Source organism: Saimiri boliviensis, chromosome 9 (assembly GCF_048565385.1).
Source record: "Saimiri boliviensis isolate mSaiBol1 chromosome 9, mSaiBol1.pri, whole genome shotgun sequence".
NCBI lineage: Eukaryota > Metazoa > Chordata > Mammalia > Primates > Cebidae > Saimiri > Saimiri boliviensis.
In genome coordinates, this window is record NC_133457.1 from 115575981 (window position 1) to 115596589 (window position 20609).

The 20609-nt window shown below is 40.7% G+C and overlaps 1 protein-coding gene across 3 annotated transcripts in view; it reads right to left on the reverse strand.

The window, feature by feature from the left end:
* ZFP64 (ZFP64 zinc finger protein) overlaps positions 1-20609 on the reverse strand; it is a 110187-nt gene that overhangs the window by 64293 nt on the left and 25285 nt on the right. Inside the window, exons 3-6 of one of the 3 annotated variants that reach the window (XM_003932588.4) lie at positions 19467-19628; positions 18276-18338; positions 14057-14308; positions 4743-8268 (exon numbers count right to left, since the gene is read on the reverse strand). In XM_003932588.4, the coding sequence (XP_003932637.3) occupies positions 6986-8268; positions 14057-14308; positions 18276-18338; positions 19467-19628 (1760 nt within the window). In that variant the 3' untranslated portion in view covers positions 4743-6985. Of the gene's footprint in view, positions 1-4742; positions 8269-14056; positions 14309-18275; positions 18339-19466; positions 19629-20609 lie in introns of those variants that run through there. The other 2 variants (XM_074406665.1, XM_074406666.1) reach the window with 2 other exon arrangements.

Here is a 20609-nt window from a genome sequence, read left to right on the forward strand (position 1 = left end):
GAAGATTAAAAATACAACAAAAAAGAAACCTCAAAACAGGTAGTAACAAGAAAGATGATGAATGCCAAATGCCAAAGATATTAAAATATTTCAAAAAGAAAGTTAAATGGAATCATAGGGCCACATAATTAAAAGTTTAGAGCAGAGTGATTTTTTTCTTTTGCAAAATATAAATTACTAAAATTGATCCAGATAAGGTATACGACCTGAACAGATCAGTAATTATAGAAAATAATTGGGAAATTTGTTAAGAATGTTATAATAAAAAAGAACATTAGCCAAGATAACCCAACAGATAATTTCGGAAATAGTCAAACTATTACAGGTCACTGAAAAAGAAGAAAAGAGCTCCAGTTTATTTTCAGAGTTGTACAAGCTCCAATTTATTTTTAGAGTTGCATAAGAAATAAGCAAAAATCAGGCAGAGATAGGACTAAAAAAGAAAACGAGAGACCAGCTGCATGTATGCGTATACAGTCATCACCACTTATCAAAGGGATCCCTTCTGAGAAATACAGTGCAGCCTCTTGCTCCTAGGCTAGAAATCCATACAGCTCGTGAATGTGCTGAGTACTGTAGGTAATGGTAACACAATGGTTAAGTACTTGTCTATCTAAATATAACGAAACATAGAAAATATATAGTAGACTGGGCATGATGGCTCATGCCTGTAATCCCAGCACTTTGGGAGGCTGAGGTGGGTGGATCACTTGAGCCCAGGAGTTCAAGACCAGCCTGGGCAGCATGGCAACATCCCAACATCCCATCTCTAAAAAAAAAAACAAAAAACGTGGCGGTGCTTGCCTGTGGTCTCAGCTACTTGGGAGCCTGAGGTGGGAGGATCACCTGAGCCTGGGGAGGTCGAGGCTGCAGTGAGCTGTAATTGTGCCACTGCAGTCCAGCCTGGGAGACAGAGTAAGAACCTGTCTCAAAAACAAAACAAAACAGAAGTACAATAAAAATATGGTAGAAAAGATAAAATATATGGTACACCTGTTTAGGACACTTACCATGAATGGAGCTTACAGGATTGGAAGTTGCTCTGGGTGAGTCAGTGGGTGAGTGGTGAGTGAGTGTGAAGGCCTAGGTTTTGACTGTGTACTACTGCAGACTCTATGAACACTGTACACTTAAGACTCTCTAAATCTATTAAAAAAATTATTTCTTCAGTAATAAATTAAGTATAGCTTATTGTAACATTTTTACTTTATACATGGATTCATTGTAAAAATTTTGACTCTTTTGTAATAACACGTGGCTTAAACACAAGCATTGTACAACTGTACAAAAATATACTTTCTCTATATCCTTGTTCTATAAGCTTTTTCTATTATATATATATAATATAATATATATAACATATAATATATATTATATATATAAAATATAATAGCTGGGATTACAGGCATGTGCCACCACGCCCAGCTAATGTTTTGTATTTTTAGTAGAGACGGGGTTTCACCATGTTGACCAGGATGGTCTCGATCTCTTGACCTCGTGATCCACCCGCCTCGGCCTCCCAAAGTGCTGGGATTACAGGCTTGAGCCACCGCGCCCGGCCTCTATTTTATATTTTTTTTTACCTTTTCGACTTAAAAAAAAAAATGAAGAGACAAACATGCACATTACCCTCAGCCTATGCAGGGTCAGGATCATCAAGATATCAGTGGGCAATAGGAATTTTTCAGCTCTATTATTATTGTGAGATCACCATTGTAATATGCAGTCTGTCGCTGGCCAAAATGCTGTTATGCAGCACATGACTGGAGTTGTAAAACTTCCAAAAAAGATATTAGGAAATGAAATCCAGCAGGTGTTTTGGAAGAAGACTCCGACAGGACCATGAGGACTTGTTCCAGGAATGCAAGGTGACTTGATATACCAGGCTATGTGCTACGCGAATTCACTGTGTCAACATATTGAAGTGTAAAACCCAAATATTTATGGCTAACAATTTTAAGAAGATATTTGAGAAAATTCAGCAACCCACCCTGATAAACACTCTAAGCGAAAACTGGAGTGAAAGAAAATGACCTAAGTACCCTAAAAACCGTTACCCAAGGGAATCGTGTATATTACAATGGAAAATTCTGAAGATAGAATTAGGGACACAGCAAGGATGCTGGTGGTATCAGCACTGTTTGGAGATTCTGGCTAAAGCAACAGGACGAGAAAACAAAATAAGTAGTAAAAACATTCTAAGGGAAGAGATAAAACAATCTGGAGATAAAAGACTACATCATAGAATTATAAATAATATTTATCAGAGATCAAGAATTTCTAATAAGTACTATTAATTACTGAGAATTTTTCTTTAATATAGACAAATATACCCTACTTTGACGTTTCTTGATGTTTGCAACAAATGCTAAAATTCCTATTCACAATTACAATAAAATTATGGAATAATAAGGAAACACAGGGCTGGGGACGGTGGCTCACACCTGTAATCCCAGCACTTTGGAAGGCTGAGGCAGGCAGATCACTTCAGGCCAGGTTCAAGATCAGCCTGGCCAACATGGCAAAACCCCATCTCTACTAAAAATACAAAAAAAAAAAAAAAAAAAAAAAAAAAATTAGCTGGGTGTGGTGGCAGGCGCCTGTAATTCCAGCTACTTAAGAAGCTGAGGTGGGAGAACTGCTTGAGCCCAGAAGGCCGAGGCTGTGGTGAGCCAAAATTGCACCCCTGCATTCCAGCCTGGGTGAGAGAGCAAGACTCTGCCTCAAAAAAAAAAAAAAAAAAAAAAAAAAAAAAAAAAAAAAAAAAAGAGAAACATAGACCTTATAATAATAAAAATAGATTACAATAATTTGACTGAATAATGTTTATAATAGCATTAAATAAAGGGTAGAAGACAATATTTTTATAGTCATTCTTTTTACAAGTTCATATACAATACTGATGCAATTTCAATAAAAATTTCCAAAAGGTTTTCTTTTTAGGTGGTGGTGGTTTAGATACTGGATAAAATAACAGTTCCTTTGGAAGGATAAACAAGAATTGCTAAGAAAATTTTGGAAAGTAATAGCTATGGGGAAGCTTTGTAAGTATAAAAGATTAAGCTTAATGCTAATTGATCAAATATGTGATTTTGGCAAGCTAGATCTTCTGGAATCTCAGATCTTTAATCTTCCAGATTAAAGAATTTTGGAAGTATATTTATGAACTTTCCACTAAGGGTTAAATTAGGATTTCAGTTTTCAGGAAAATAATATCTTATTTAACAAATGGTCCTGGCATAAGCAAGCAGTCAAACCTGTTCATCATAACATAAATATGAGTTCTGGGCTGGGTACGGTGGCTCATGCCTATAATCCCAGCACTTTTGGAGGCTGAGGTGGGCAGATCACCGGAGGCCAGGAGTTCGAGACCAGCATGGCCAACATGGCGAAATCTTGTCTCTACTAAAAATATAAAAATTTATATTTTATAAATTAAAATATAATATGTTGGCACATGCCTGTGATCTCAGCTACTTAGGAGGCTGAGGCAGGAGAATCACCTGAACCTGGGACGAAGAGGGTGGAGTGGGCTGAGATCATGCCACTGCACTCCAGGCTGGGCAACAAAGCGAGACTCCGTCTCAAAACAAGAAAAAAAAAAAAGAATTCTGGCTGCAGCAAGGCGCTAACTAAAAACAAACAAGCAAGCAGTAAAAACACTAAAGAGAAAACCAATTTGATCTCAGGGGAAGGATGAACATTCTTAGAAAATACAGCTGCCACAAATGAAGCGACAGAAGAATCTAACTACATAAAAAGACAGTCATTTTATGTGGTGACAGTACAACAAGTCAAAAGACAATGACAGGAGGGGAGGAAACTCAGCAATGTGTGACGAGGTCAGGTTAATGTCCCCAACTTCCCAACAAGCAAGGAGAAAAAGGAGGGAGTAATAGTTCTAAGTTCATAGAAGAGAGAAGCACATAAGGTCAACCAGCCTATGCAGAGATGTCCCAGAAAACGCAGACCACAGCATCAGCTGGGGGAGTGCACGAAGCCCAGATAACCATTTTCACGCAGCAGATTGACAAAACTTCCAAAGGTAGTTGGGCTCACATCATAGATGAGACAATCATGTGAAAGTTAATCCGTATTTATGCAAGTACAAACTACGGAAACTCCGTGAAACTTACTCTTTTGAATCTACTTACAGAAAAAAAAAAAAGAGCCGAATATGAAAAATGATGTGGAATGTTTAGTGTGGCAGTTTGTAATGGCAGAAATATTCCGCAAACAACCTAAATAACCATAATAGCGAGATGACGGACTAAAGCCTGTATATCTCTAACTTTTGTTTAAAACAATTAGGTCTAGTTGTATTGACTCATAGGACTGTCAATAAAATGGCATAATAAAAGCAAGTTGCAGAGAAATGTTACAGAGTATGATATAATTATTATAGAAATAGGAAAAACCTTTTCTATGTTATCTTTTGAGTCTATGTATATGGATAAGAACAAAGAGAACCTAACATGACTTACCTTAGGTGGGGTGAGAATAGGGAGGGGCTGGAAGTTGTTGGCTTGGTTTTTGTGTATACACAATTATACACAATTCTGTGTATAATTTATTCCAAAGAATGTTGTAGTTTGTAAAAAGACAAAACAACAAATACGCATGTGTGTCCATGTCTATGCACGCATATGTATGTATGTGTATGTATATACATGGAAGGCATCTAGTAGGTAGAGATTTAAAGATACAAAAGGAAATATAGAGTATAAAAAAATTAGGCTTAATTAAACTACAACTTTATAACTGGCATAGAAAACATATATACATAAGCATAAAAAATATTGAAAGGAAGTCCATCAAAATGATTACAATCTGTCTAGTTTGTATCTGGACAGTAAGATTCTTAGTAACTTCTATTTCTTTCCTAATAATATTCTGTTTTTCATATTTTCTATCTTGAACATACATTATAATCAGGAAAAAAATTCTTTACAGTTGAAAAAAGCGGGAAAAAAGAGAGATGCAGAAAAGAGGCCCATGACAGTGGAAATTTCTCAGCTGAAATTCAATAGCAGAACAGTTTTCTAAAGAGCTGTAACCAGTAAGTCTAAAGTGACAAAATTGCTAAAATCACTAACATTGTACACTCCAAGCCTTTTCTGTTCCTTACCAAAAATCATAGTTAATAACTATTATCATTGCTGACAGGAAAAGAAAGGAATTATGGCAAATATCATACAGCAAGTCATCAAAACTGTTTTCAAATATTATGGATCAAAGAAAGAAGGAAAGGCGGCAAAACCCAGCTCTAACTGTAGCTATTCCCAAAGGAAGTGAACGTTGCTTTTTCTAACAGGAAAACCATCGGTTTCTAACATCATTATTTTATATTTTTTTTTAGTTTGTCATTGCCAAATAAATAAATAAATAAATAAATAAAAGCATATCTTCACATAAAAGTGAGATGATCTCCCTAACAATTTTGATTAAATAAGTTTGTGTTAGAGAATAAAAAAAATGGTGACAACTCCGGTAAAAATGTATCTAATTATTCTCGTAATATTCTGAATACGCTTCTGTCACAACAGTAACCTCCCCTCCTCACCAATCCTTGCTGACGGCAGAAATGAGTGCTGTTACAACCCGAGAGAATGACTGAAGGTACAAACATGGGTGATTCTAGGTTGCTCTCTGGCGCCACCTACGGATCAAACAGCATTTCACTGTTTTCACTGTAAGACAACACAATTTGAATTTTCCTCTTCTCAGTATCACCCATGCTTTGGAAAAAATCAGTCTAGATACTTTCTCAACCTATTCATCTGGATTCTGCAGAGATATTAACATCTCAAAATGGTATTATGGAAAATTCTGTCTTAATCATTAGTAGGAACTTTGATTATATTTACAACTAAACAGAAATGCCAGGATTGTCAGTCTGAAGTTTCAAAATGAAAACGACAGTTGGCTAGATCACTTTATCACTTTAGGTACCACATCTATTTAGTGTGACTACGGAGGAGATAAGATGTTTGTACGATGTTTATGAGAGGACTGAAAACCTTTGCTGCTTCAAGTTCTCTTTGACCAATGACTCACATCCCATCATCCCCAAATCCTACCTTCATTCTAAAGAATCATTAACATTCAGTATATTTTAATCAGGTATCGATTTATTAGGGAACGATTCATTTTCTGCTCACTAGCACTAAACATTTTTTTGGGTCAAGTATCCATGTGACATTATGTAGAAAATGGTCCTTCATGCCAACAGACTTACATGTATGTTATAAAACATGAATACCCCCAAACTCTGTGGAGTATTCCAGAATGGGGTAAAAGAGAGGCCAGGAAGCACCATTTACTACACAAACTTAATAAGATGGACAAAAACCTTTATTCGGGTTGGAAAGTTAAGTTGGAAATAAACACATATATTCACTACTTAATGCATTTAATTCCAACCCCTCACTGGAATCGTCTTGGTAACATTTAAGAATCTACAACAGTTATAATGTGACGATTCAGAGGTGCTCTCAAAGTTGTTACAGTGTTAACAAAAATTATAGTAAACAGTATAAAATTACAATTTATTATGGGGTCAGGGGGATTCACAACCATCCTTAAAAACATTAAGAGCAAACCACAGCCGGGCATGGTGGCTCACAGCACTTTGGGAGGCCGAGGGGGGGCAGATCACTTGAGGTCAGGAGTTCAAGACCAGCCTGGCCAACATGATGAAACCCCATCTCTACTAAAAAGACAAAAATTAGCCAGGCATGCTGGCGTACACCTGTGGTCCCAGCTACTTGGGAGGATGATGCACGAGAATCGCTTGAACCTGGGAGGCGGAAGTTGCAGTGAGCCGAGATCATGCCACTGCACTCCGGCCTGGGTGACAGAGCAAGAGTCTGTCTCAAAAACAAAACAAAACAAAGAAAACATTAAGAGCAAAGCTTTTAAAGAATTCTACTTATGATTTCTTTTTCTGTAATTTGTTTCTCCCACCCCTTTTGTTTCTTAAGCACTAATCTGGTATGGAGTCTGCGGGACAGAGCAAAGCTGGATGGGCTGCCCCTTGGATGATGGAGTAGGTCTGCTTGGGTAGTTCCTGCTGGGAAGAGGAGGAGAAGATCGGTGGTGCTGTGGTGGCCACTGCGATGTTCTGGCCTCCATCGCTCACCACTGTCACTTCTGCTGTCCCCTCCTGAATCAAGGCGTTTAGGCCTTCAAAGTCAGTGCAAGTAATACCCGAACTGGTAATGAAAGTCTGATTGCCAGAGCCTTCCTGGGGGCCACCTGGGGCCGTGGGGATGAGAGTCTGGTGCAGAGTGGCTCCGTCTGTCTGGTCGTGAGTGGTCAGCAGGACAGCCGGCTGGGTCATCGCGCCCGCCTCGCTGGGACACCGCGAGGACTGAGTGGGGGCGATCAGACTGACCTGGCGCAGGATCTGCAGCCGGCTGTTCCCTGGGAGTTCCTCTGGGTTCTGGGCCACCAAGGCGGGCGGGACGATGTTCACTGCAGCGGCAGCAGCCTGCACGATGGTGTTTGCCTGGGGCACCTGATGCCCAACGATGATTTTGACTCTTCCCTCGCTGAACTGAGGCACTTGGCTGGGCTGGAGGGGCACCTGGAGGTGTCCCACAGCGAGGGGCGTGGCGGGCTGCTTGCTGGGGTCGATCTGAAACTGGAGGACCGTCACGTCCGAGTTCTTACTCTCACTGTACTCACTGTGCTGTCTCTTGTGGCTGCGGAGCGAGTCCTCCCGCATGAAAGAGGCATCACAGATATCGCAGTGGAAAGTCTTCTTGGCATCCAGCTTGGCCACCTGCCGGCTGCTCTGCCTGCCCGTGTCCTTCCTCTCCGGAGCCTCCGTCTTAACCATGTCCCCATGGAACTTCTTCATGTGCTTGCTCAGGTTGCTGGGCTGTTTGGTGTCGAAGCTGCAGTAGTTGCACTTGAAAGGGCGGTCGGTGCAGTGGATGCGCTCGTGAATGCGCAGGGCGGCCTTGCTGGAGCAGGAGTAGCTGCATTCCGAGCACTTCTCAGGATGCTCCGACTGGTGCACGCGGCTGTGCTTCCGGAGGGTGGCTTTGCTGTCACCCAGGAAGTCGCAATGCGGACACTTGAAGTTATTCCCGCTGTGCTTGATGCGGATGTGCGACTTGAGGTTCCCCTTCATGGTGCAGCGGACATTGCAGAACTCGCACTTGAAAGGCTTCTCCCCCGAGTGCACCCGCATGTGCCTTTTCAAGTCCGAGCTGATTTTGAACTTGGCGCTACAGAGCCAGCACTGGAAGGGGGCGTCCCCTGTCAACACAAGGTGAGTTTCGATAAGAACAGGCAGGCAACAACCACAGCGGATCCCCCCGAAGCACACACCAGAAAACCGCTTATACCAAGGCGGGTGGGTGCAGAGATTCAGCAGCCCCCGGGAGCGGGGAAAGAGGGGCGGGGCTTCTTTCTTTTCCCCAGACCCAAACCACCACCACCGGCATCAAACCCAGAAGAAAAATGGGAGATTGAAAAGAGCAATTTAACTGTCCCAAATAAAATAAGATTTGCAAATATGCTTGTCATATTATTTAAATCACTCAAACTATCGTTCATACAGTTAATGTGCCCACTCTGCTAGTTAATGGTTCACGGTTGCAGACTTTTGCATAACCTGTTGATTTTGATTGAGTTACATATTGTAACAGATTCAACAATACATTTTCAAATGGGCCAGCTCCGTGCTGCACTCACTGGAGTATGGTTTTACAATGATTGAAACACCCAACTTATATTTCATGCAGATCTTTATTAATAAAGATGTCTTTATTGCACAAAATTTATTTATCCCATATTGCCAGCTGCGTTCTTTACTTGTGAAGTTACAAAATCCAGCTGCTTGATTTTGTTTTTTAAATTCATGTTCGCTGAAAGATGAGCAGGGAAAGTGAAATTGCAAACATCTGAATGGATACCATATTCCAAATTTACTTCCTCAATGAATGTCAAGTCCAAATTATCTGAAGCAATGACAATTCAAGCAAATTGGCGACCTCTCATTTCGATATTGTTTAAGCAAGCAAAAAGCAGCTAAGATTCTTCAATTGCTTCCAGGATGGCAGGCGCTATGCTGAGCACTCCGCAAGCATGGTCTCTCGTGATGCTGGGAAGATCGCCCTGTGGTGGGTACTATTATTGTTTTTTAAAATACAATCACACAGAGGAGAAGGCTGAGACCCAGAGAGACTATATAACTTGTTCTTGGCTGCCCCGTAGTACAAGGCAGGGGTTGGATTCCAATGCAGGCTGACTTCAAATCTGGTATCTTTAGATGCTAGGTAATTATCTGCACATATAACTGATGTTTGCTTTCTTAGGCCGTGAACTCAAAAGGCTGGGATGGTGTTCCAGCTTTTTGACATAGGGTCTGCTACTTCACCATGAGCTGCTGAATGAGTGCAAACAAAGATGGCAGGGGGCAACTGAACAAGCTTCTAGAACACCGAGAAGCCTAAACCTAAACCTAAAAAAAAAAAAAAATGCTTTGTATGATTGAATACCACCAAGATCGTACATACGAAACTCTAGAACAAGGAGGAGTAGGCTACAGCCTACGGGCTAGATCCTGTCTCTATAAATAAAACTTTATAAAACTTTATGTATAGAGACAGGATCTAGCCCACAACCTGTCTCTGTAAATAAAGTTTTACTGAAACACAGCCATGCCCATTTGTTTACATTTGGTTATTTGCCTGCCATAATGGTAGAGGTGAGTATTTGTGATAGATACTGCATGGCCTACAAAGCCTAAAATATTTACTGTCTGGCCCTTTTCAGAAAAAGGGCCTTTTGCTGCCTTAGAATGTTGTTCTTAACCTTTCTGATGCCATTACAACCCTTTTTGGCAGTTTAGTGAAGCCCATGGAACCCTTCTCAGATAATGTTTTAAATGTAACAAATAAACTAAAGTAAAAACCAACAGGAATATAAAAGAAACCAATTATATTAAAATAGTTATCAAGAAAAAAATTGTGATATGCCAATGTGTGTGTTTTATTAATGCATTCAAGAATAAAACCTAGCGGCAGGTCTACTACCTACAGTTATTACTAAACAGATAAAAGATATTTTGCTCTATCTAAGGCAGTGATCATTATGAAAAGATTTTTGATTTCCACTGGCGACAAGTTTACATGCACTGTTATCAGATTGGTTGCCTGTTTTCATAATTGAAGGGCATGTCAAATTTCAAAACAGGCTAGTGAACATGAAGATGTAATTTCTTTTTCTCCCATCCAAGGACCTCCCTCCCAAATCTTCTCATGGATTTCTCAGGGGCAGACGTCTGCAGACTCAAAGACAGAATCCTTGCTCCAGAATGTTTTACTAGGTTTCCCTGTTACATCCCTGCCAAAATTATAGCGATTATCTTTTTTTTCACTTTTTTAGCAATCTGCAGAGGTGAAACCCAGAAAATCCAGAAAACCAAATCTCACAGCTAAGCCGCAGAGTTTAACAACACTTTCTGACATGAAAGCAAAGGTTTTAAATTCATTTGTCTTTTTTTTTTTTTTTTAATTTAACATAAACATTTCTTCAATGAGGCATACTGGTCAAATAGTCCCACCGGACTCTAAGCTCTTCAAAGCTAATGACTGTGTTCCTTCTTGCCTAGCACCTGATTCCCACTGTGTCTGGCACACAGTGAGGTTTAAAGAATGTTGGATGAATAAGTGACATATATTTAAGCTGACAGATCTTTCTTGAGTTTGGGTTGCTACTAAAACAAGTGTTGATGTCATCTATCAAATCGCCAGAAGGGTAAAAGCAAACTCCTATTAATTTACAGTTTTACAAGGGCCACAGATTTAGAAAAGGGAAAGTGATCATTCCACGAAGACCACAGGTAGATGGCACACATTTAAATTTTTGAAAAACACACCTCTTCTAGACCAATTTAAAGGTGCTGCTATAAATAGTAACTTTATCGTTACAAGTCAAAATGAACCATTTTCATAAATGAATCTTTCAGCTTCTCTAAAATAGACTGGGGGAAATTTCTGAAGCAAATCAGTTTGGTATTGACTATGCCAATGTCTTAACTTGCTGTAGATTACAAAAATGTTCCCAAATCTCCCCACCTCCCACCCCTCCTTGTAGCATGGCCTCTGCCATGCGTGTAGTTAGGCATGTTCTCTCATGAGCCATGACAAAAGCTTCAACTGTGTCGTTGGATTTGGCCAATGGCATGTTTAGTAACTTGAAACAAGAAATGGCTTGAAATGGGCGTGTGCACTGGGGTCTGCTTGCTTGCACCTTGGTTATCACCATGAGGTCAATCCTGGCCTAACCTGCTAGTCTCAGGAGAAGGCCAAGAGACACGTGGGGCAGAGCTAGTTTCCCCAGCCAAGACCAGTGGACAGTCAGCTCAGAACCAGCAGCTCCTCTGACTAATAAGAGAGTCCAGCCAAGGTCAGCTGGTTTGCCCTGCTGATCCCCGCATGTAAACAGAAAAGGCGTATTGTATCTATTGAGGTTTTGTGGAATATTATGTTGCATCACTGTGACAGGAGACAATGGCTACAGATATTGGTATCTCGATAGGGGGATGCTCTAACAGAAAACCAGAATATAGAGCACTGGTTTTGAGATTGGGTTGCATGTGGAGGCTGGAGAAATGGCAATGCACAGTATTTAATGGCAAACATTTGGTAAGACTGTCACTCGTGGTAGCTTAGAAGACAGAAAATGTATATAATGAGTTTTGGACTTGAATAAAGAGATAAATTCTAAGCAGAACAGTGGAAGTGTTTTATAAGCTGCATATGATAAAATATTACAAAAAAGAGCCAAACTCAAAAAAAACAAAAAAAAAGAACTAGATATTTTCTAAGCAGACTTTAGAGAGAATTTAGAAAGTCAAAGAGTTGCTGGATATAGTTTCTCATCTCCAGCCAGCTTTCCAAAGTAAGACAAAAGCCTGGGACAAAGACAGTATCCAGGAAACTGGTCTCAGAGTAAAGACCAAATGTGAAATAAAGGGTCTGAATGTAAGACTCTATCAAAATCTTCGAAAGGGAATTAAGAATGGTGAGAATTAAGTTGGTGCCAAGTATGTCCTCTCAGCTGGACAAAGGACTCCTAAAACCCACAGAAGGTTAAATGCCAAAAGTACCTATAATTAAGCTTAGAAAAAGAGGCAAGATTCCAAAAGAACTGTGGGTATGGCTTTTGGCATATGGATACATATGAAACTCACAAAGTTTTAAAGACAGCTCTACCACAAAAACTGTCGCCAGCCTAGACTAAAACAAAAGGTAAAAAGACCTCCAGCTTTTGGTAGACAGGAAGCAGGCTAAGAAAGTTTCTCAAAGGTACATTTTGCTACCTTTTTCAGAAGTAGCTTAGGAAGGTGATGGAAAGGATGTCCCAATGGGCAGGGTTAAGAACCAAAATTGCTGAGCCAAGGCCTAATCAAGAAACACTCCCTATCCCCTGAGTTGGGGAAACCTGGGAATATGTGCCCAAAAGAATTTGAGAAATGCTATGGACCAGGGACTGGTAAATGCCTCCTGTTCTTCTATACTACCTTCAACGGAAGAATTATGGCAATTATTTTGGCTTTTTGTTTTACCACTGTATATTGGGTGTATCATGAGAGACAACTTGTCTTTTATTTCAGCCATCTCCAGATGAAGAGGAACCATATCCGGACCAAGGGAGATCATGCAATTGTGGTCTTTTAGCCTGATCCTATCATTGGATGAGACTTGTGGGGTTCTTGGGAAAGAGTGAGTGCATTTTGCCTGTCAGAGAGACGTGAGTGATGGTGGAGATCAAGGTGGACTGTGGTTGTTTGCCAAAAGGGTCCCAATTCTTCACCTTCCCTGCGTCCCTGACCTTTGCCATGTAACACTGCGGTGACCTCTCACTGTAGGGGAGCTTAGTCCCAGCCCTGACACCAAGATGAACCATGCGACTTGCTTTAGCCAATGTGATGCTTGACGGCTTATAGAAGCAGAGACTTGACATGGGTTAGACTGGGGCTTGCTTCACCTCTGTTATCCTCATGAGGACAAGCCTGGTTAGTCCATGGTCCCAGGAGGAAGACTGCCTCAGCCAAGGCCAGTGAACAGCCAGCCAGCCCATGGCCAGCAGATCCCCAGGCGAGTCTGAAAGGCACCCCGCCTTCCCCACACATGTGGTTAAGCCAAGCCAAGATCAACAGAGTTGTCCATTCAACTTCCTGCCGACCTAAAGTACGTTAGCAACAAATATTTATTATACACCACTGAGATTTTATGGTTGTTACTGCAGCATTATTGAATCATCATCTAAATGATACACCAAAGAAAAAGGTATGTAATTTGTTGAGTTACCTACTCTGCTGATTTTGCTGTATGTTTTCTGGTCAAGCTGTTCCATGCGGAACTAGAGTATGCTTCAAAAATGATGGGAACGCCAACCCATAATGCAGAAATTTATCAAAGAGACATGGCTTATGCCTGTATTTCATTTCGTGCACCTCCTCAATTACACACTTTACTAGTGAATAAGTTATAAAGTTATATAAAGAGATATACTTATGTATAAAGTTATACACTTCATGGCTTTCCCCTGTTTTACTGATAAAGGCTCTTCAGGGCAGCCAAAAAGCAAAACTGCAAACAGGCCAGGCACGGTGGCTCATGCCTGTAATCCCCGCACTTTGGGAGGCTGAGGTGGACAGACCACTTGAGGTCAGAAGTTCAAGACCAGCCTGGCCAATATGGCAAAACCCCATTTCTATTAAAAATACAGAAACTTAGCTGGGCGTGGTGCAACATGCCTGTAATCCCAGCTTCTTGGGAGGCTGAGGCACAAGAATTGCTTGAGCCTGGGAAGTGGAGATGGCAGTGAGCTGAGATAGCATCACTGCACCCAGCCAGGGTGACAGCGTGAGAGTCTGTCTCAAAACAAACAAACAAACAAAAACAAAACTGCAAACAAGATGAGCAAAGGTTCCAACTCGATTTCTTACATTGTGGCTGAGTGCTTTAAGGTGCTTATGATTTATGCCATAGAAAGTGAGGCACGTAGAGAGCAAATAACAGGTGGGACTTACCCGTGTGGGACCGCAGGTGCACTGTGAGCTGGCTGGAGTTGCGGCTGGCGTAGGGGCAGATCTGGCATTTGAAGGGCCGCTCGTCTGAGTGGATCCGCAGGTGTTTGTTGAGGCTGCTGCTGTCGGCAGCGGCGTAGTCACATGTCTTACACTTGTATGGCTTCACGCCCGTGTGGCACCGCATGTGAGTTTTCAGCTTGTCCTTCCGGCTAAAGCACTTGCCACAGACTTCACACTTATGGGGTTTGTCTCCTTCAAACACATACACACACAGATGGCAGCAGGAAGCAAGATTAAAAAAGGAAAAGGCTTATTTCCCACTGCCTTAAGAAAAAAGTCATATACAACCACCAAAGAATGTTCAGAAAACCCTAAAACACTGAGTGGATGATTGGCAAAGAGCTAACATCTTGGGAGAGGGAAAGTTTCTTCTCTTTTCCTTATTGATATTATTTGAATTTTTAAAATGATGAATGTAAATTTCTTATAAATTAAAAATAGAAGGCAATTAAAATAAAATTTTAAAGTATAAGTAAGTAAAAAAATAAGGTTTGTTAATTTTCTCTTATATTCCCTCCCTCCTTTTTCCTTTTCACAACAGAGATGCACCCTGAAATTCAGAATACTGAAGTTTCAGCAGAGTTCATGGATGACCAGGCAAAGACTACATTTCTCAGGCTCGCTTGCAGCTAGGTGTGATCTGTGACTAAGTTTTTATCAGAGCAATAGCAGAGGAAGTTCTCTGTCACAGAGGAAACTGCTTGTCTTTTACATTTTCTTTTCCTGCTTCTGGCCAAGCATGGGGGTGAGGGAGCAGGTGAGGACAGGTGAGCGAGCAAGTACGTGAGCAGGTGAAGGCAGGTGAGTGAGTGGGTGAAGGTGGCACACCTGCAGATGGTGGAGTAATGTAACAGAATAAGGTAGGAGGAACTTAAGTGCCCTGGATAGTCCCTAGGACAGAGCTGCCTGCCTGTCCTAGCCTGCCTGCTCACCTCTGGCCAGTTACATAGGACAGACACAAACCTTTATCTTGTTTGAGCTGGTGTTTCAGTTTCATTCTTACAGCAGCTTAATCTGAACCTCACTAATGCATGTGTCAACTTGCCATCTGTGAACTGCTAACCTTTTGATGTCTATTTTTCCAGTTTGTGTGTGTGTACATTTTTGGTACATGAAACCAACTGGCTAACATCAATTTAAACTCTTACTTTTTGAATGGCACTGTGCCTTTGAATTACTTATTTAATTCTTGCAACAACTGGGATTAGAACTCAGGACGATTTTTTTTTTTTTTTTTTTTTGCCAAATACTGCACTACCTCCCTATTGACTACTTTCTTGCACTTACAGCAATTTTGATCACCTGTTTTGTATCATCACATATCCACAACATGGTTTTTAAGGGTGAAGTATTTCACCGTGTGGATGTGCATAAATTACTGAACCAATTTCTTACCTGGCCATGAAAAAGAGTCAGTAGATACGACATACTGTGTGAAATGATGTGCAACAGTAAATGCAGAAAAGCAAGTTGCACTGATAGCGTGGATTGTGTTAACTTAATTACACATGGAAAAAATTAAATTTGTGAGTTTTTAGACCTGGTCTAGGCAGGCAAAAATTTCAGAATGAGACATGGAGAACTACTAGGACAGCTGACTTTTGGTCATGGAAGGAGGTGGCTGTCACTTTTTTTACTTTATATGTCAAATATATATTTTGACCAAACTGTAACAAACCAAGTGCTAAAATAGTCAGCCAAAGCTGATCACTGTCATCATAAAACAAATATTTGAGATTTAACAATACATCTAAACGTTTATTAACGATCAGTATTTTGGCTGGGCACGCTGGCTCTCGCCTGTAATTCCAGCACTTTGGGAGGCCAAGGCAGGCAGATCACTTGAGGTCAGGAGTTCAAGACCAGCCTGGCCAAGATGACGAAACCCTGTGTCTACTAAAAATACAAAACTTAGCCGGATGTGGTAGCAGGTGCCTGAAATCCCAGCTACTTGGGAGGCTGAGGCAGGAGAATCACTTAAACCCAGAAGGCGGAGGTTGCAGTGAGCCAAGATTGTGGCACTGCACTCTAGCCTGGGCAACATAGTGAGACTCTGTCTCAAAAAGAAAAAAAAAATTAGCATTTTGATTATTAAACATTTAAGTCATCAAATTTAAAAATCCAGAACAATAATTTACCAGCATTGTCAGTGGCTCAGTAGTTCCCGTGGTCACTGCATTATGTCTTTGCAAAACTGAGCAGACAGAGCTCAGTGGTTTTCAGCCAGCTCTCCTGGTAAAGAGCCCTACTGCGGTTGCTCCTCCAAACCCCAGGGGTGATTAAACACACCCCCACTCTCGGAGGGTAACTAAGGTAAGGTTACCTCCTCATTAACCTTTGAATTTGAAAATGTAGCCAGAGATGCTGCAGTTATGCAGAAGCTATTGTGCAGACACAAAACGGGCTAACTTGTGCAGAAGATATTTTTGGCAGATTTGCAGAAACAGACAAAGTTGCAGCCCTCACTTGTACTTTCACAATGCTTTCCCTATCATTATTAATAATTATAGTACTTTATTCTTTCTATAATAAATATGCTACGGCTTGATGGATAGATCTTCAACATATGAAACCTACATGAAGAGTTTCATTGCTTATTGCTTGAATGCTTGCTAGAATGCTTGCCAATACTTGAAACTTAACATTTGGATAATTAGAATAAATCCAAATGACATGACACTGTGAAGCTGATTAGATATGATGGTGACCCCAGTGCAATAAGGCACTTTTTGGTCATGGCCAAGAAATATAAGAAATAACTGTTGGCTATTTCATCTTCCAAACGCTGAGGCTAAATAGCAAGCTTTGGGCATACAGTGAAGCCAAAGCCAAAATTCACTGCATCTTATACATATTTATACTTTTAAAATTTAAATCTGCATCATCTAAATACAAGCATCTAACACTTTGTTAAACAAGAGTCTAGGCCAGGCGCAGTGGCTCACACCTACAATCCCAGCACTTTGGCCAAGACATATGGATCATGAGGTCAGGAGTTTGAGACTAGCCTGGCCAACGTGGTGAAACTCCATCTCTACTAAAAAGAAAATATGAAAATTAGCTGGGTGTGGTGGCAGGCACCTGTAATCCCAGCTACTCGGGAGGCTGAGGCAGGAGAACTGCTTGAACCTGGTAGAGATAGGTTGCAGTGAGCTGAGATCATGTCACTGTACTCTAGCCTGGGTGACAGAGCAAGACTCTGTCTTTAAAAAAAAAAAAAAAAAAGAGTCTAAAGGCAATTCTTTTCCATGCAGAAAATCTGGGAAACATAAAAGTAATATATTACAGATAAATAAAATCACCAGAAATAATCACTTTTCTTTTTTCCCATGCACTGATTTTTTTCTCTTCTTTTAAAACAAGTATTTATTAAACTCTCCTTTCTAAATTACAAAAATAACACACACTCACTGTATTCAGTAGTATAATGTAAAGATATATAAAAGGAAAGTTTTGGCCAGGTGTGGTGGCTCACACCTCTAATCCTAGCACGTTGGGAAGCCGAGGTGGGTGGATCACTTGAGTCCACGCATTCGAAACCAGCCTGGGCAATATGGTGAGACCCCTGCACCCCGTCTCTACCTCTACAAAAAAATGCCAAATATTAGCAAGGTGTTGTGGAGCCTGCCTGTAGTCCCAGCTATTGCAGAGGCTGAGGTGGGTGAGTCATTTGAGCCTGGGAGGCAGAGGTTGCAGTGAGGTGAGATCGTGCCACTGCACTCCAGCCTGGGTGACAGAGTAAGACCCTGTCACAAAAAAAAAAAAAAAAAAAAAAAAGTTTCTTTTCTCTCCCCTTATGCCTTTCTTTACTAATCAACACACACACATATGCACTTGTAGGATCATCTCAAAATGCGAAAAAGTGCATTCAAATTTTCATTAATTTTGGCAGAATAATTTTCAAAATAGCTGCAGCAGTTCACATCCCCCACTTAGCTAACTTTGCTCACATCCTCTCCAGAGCTGGATGTGATGATGTTAAAGATTTTCTGCCAAAATCATGTGTACAAATGGCACCTTATTTTTTAAAATCTGGACTTGCATTCTCATAACAGCCAGCGACGTTTGGAGTGGTATCATTCGTCTGCCCTATGTGGATCCCCAGCTCCTAGCACAGAGCAGGTGTTTAGGGCATATGTGCTAAAGAAATGCTACTTACCCGTGTGAATTTTTAAATGCCGCTCCATGTCCTTCATGCCATAAGCAGTCTTGAATTGGCAACCTAAAAAAAAAAAAAACAAAACAAGGAAGGAAAGATTAATTACAAAGGGAAACTTAGTAACTTTTAGAGGGGAGAAAACTGACAGAAACATCCTTAACCGAGGGACAAGAGTTAACACCACAGTAATGGGAAAAAGAGACCTCAAAGAGACCTCACGTGCCTTTGTACGTGATGACCAGGAAAGATAGAACATCATTTTGTGGTTCCTGCTAAAACTGCATAACCTGAATCTAATCACAAAGAAGTATCAAATAAACCCAAAGAGGCCCTTTTGACAAAATCTCTTGCCTATACTTTTCAAAAATGTCAAGCTTATGAAAGATAAATACTTAACTGTTCCTGAATAGCAGAAATGAAAGACATAAAATCTAAATGCAATTAGTGATCATTGGTTGGAGCCTGGACCAGAGGGGGAAAATGTCATTCTTTCGATACTGATAAAAAAGACATTAGTGGGACACTTGATGATGAAATCTGACTAAGGTCAGTAGGTTAGATAATAGTATCTATAAATGTTAATTTTCTGATCTTGATAATTATCCTGTGTTTATTTAAAGGAATATTCTGGTTTTTAGGAAATACACAGTGAAGTATTTAGGAATAAAGGGGCAACATGGTTTCAAATGGTTTGGGGAAACTTTCAAATGGTTTGGGGAAAACTATATATACTTGTATATAAAGAACGACAAAGCAAATATAATAAAATGGTAACATTTGGGGAATCTAGGTGAAGGGCATGCAGTGATTTCTTGGGTGCAATTTTTGCAAATTTTCTGTACATCTGAAATTACTTCCAAATAAATTAAAACCAAAGTAAAGAAAGAAAATTCTTACGGGATATCTTCCTAAGCTACAGCATAGGAAAAAAATTTACAGCAACCTGAAATTTTCAAGAGTTCCACTTCAAAGGCCTATGGCTAGAAAAATCTTAGAACCCACATGTAGAATGACCACAGATAGTGGGAGATAGGTTGTATGTGCTGATGTGAATGCCAGGCGGCTCTGATTTTTATGCCAGGTAGTTTGGAGCACATCCATGAGCAGCTGTCAGGAACTCATGAGGAAGAGCCCTGGAGCCTGATTAAATGTCACAATCTCTATACAAGTAGGACATAATGCTGCCTTTACCTGGATAGCAGCAGTTAAGCCTTTTCTGAGCAGGTGGCGTTGTGGGCTTTTTGGTGCGTGACTTGGCAGGGAGAGAAATGACGGTGGCTGTCTGGTTTTCATTACTTTCCGTGGGCAGATAAGTTTGATAGCCATGTTCAAAAACAAATTCTGGAGCTGAAACTAAAAGATATGGTGATTATTAATTTTCATAATATAAATGCCCTTTAACTATGCCTCTGTCTACCTTCCTTTGAAGAGAGAATGCACATGCTAGTTTGCTTTCCCAGCCTCCCTTGCAGCTTCGGAGTGATCATGTGACCCAGTTCTAGCTAATGAGACACTAGAGAGCATCTGCTGGGAGGCTTCTGTAAAAGACTTTCCTCCGTGATTTAAAATGGCGGGGGAGGGAGGAGGAGGCAGGGCAGGTGGAAAAAGAAGCAGTTGAGAAATGCTCATTCTTGCTGCCCTAATTCCTGTACTTTGTACATGCTGGAGTGATGATTCGATGCCTGGATCTGTGGCAGCCATTCTGTAACCATAGGGTAAACATGAAAATCAGATGCTGTCAGCTTGGAAACCACTTTTCAGAAAATTGGATTAGAAAGAAAAATCTGTAGAAAGAAAAATCTACACATTTTTCTTTTTTTTTTTTTTTTTAAATATAGGGTCTCACTTTGTCACCTAGGCTGGAGTGCAGTGGCATGAACACATTTCACTGACATCCCAGGCTAGAGCAATCCTCCCACCTCAGCCTCACAAGTAGCTAGGACTACAGGCGGGCACCACCATGTTCAGCTAATTTTTTAATTTTTTTGTAGAGACTGGGGTGTCACCATGCTGCGTGGGTTGGTCTCAAACTCCTGAGCTCAAGCGATCTACCTGTCTCAGCCTCCCACAGTGTTAGCCACCATGTCTGCCCTAGACTTCTTAAATGAACAAGACATGTCCCTACAATTTATGTCCCTGTAATTTGTGCCAGGTAAGTTTTCTGTTAACTGCAGCCAAATGCATTACGTGCTTTCATAAGCTATATGACAAAATCCTAATAAAACACCAAAAAGGAACTGATAGAAGGGATTCGGGGCAAAACTAGTCTAATTAACATTCTCCACAGCATTTAAGTATCACCCCTGTCAAAAAATTCCTTGTACTCTGAGGTTC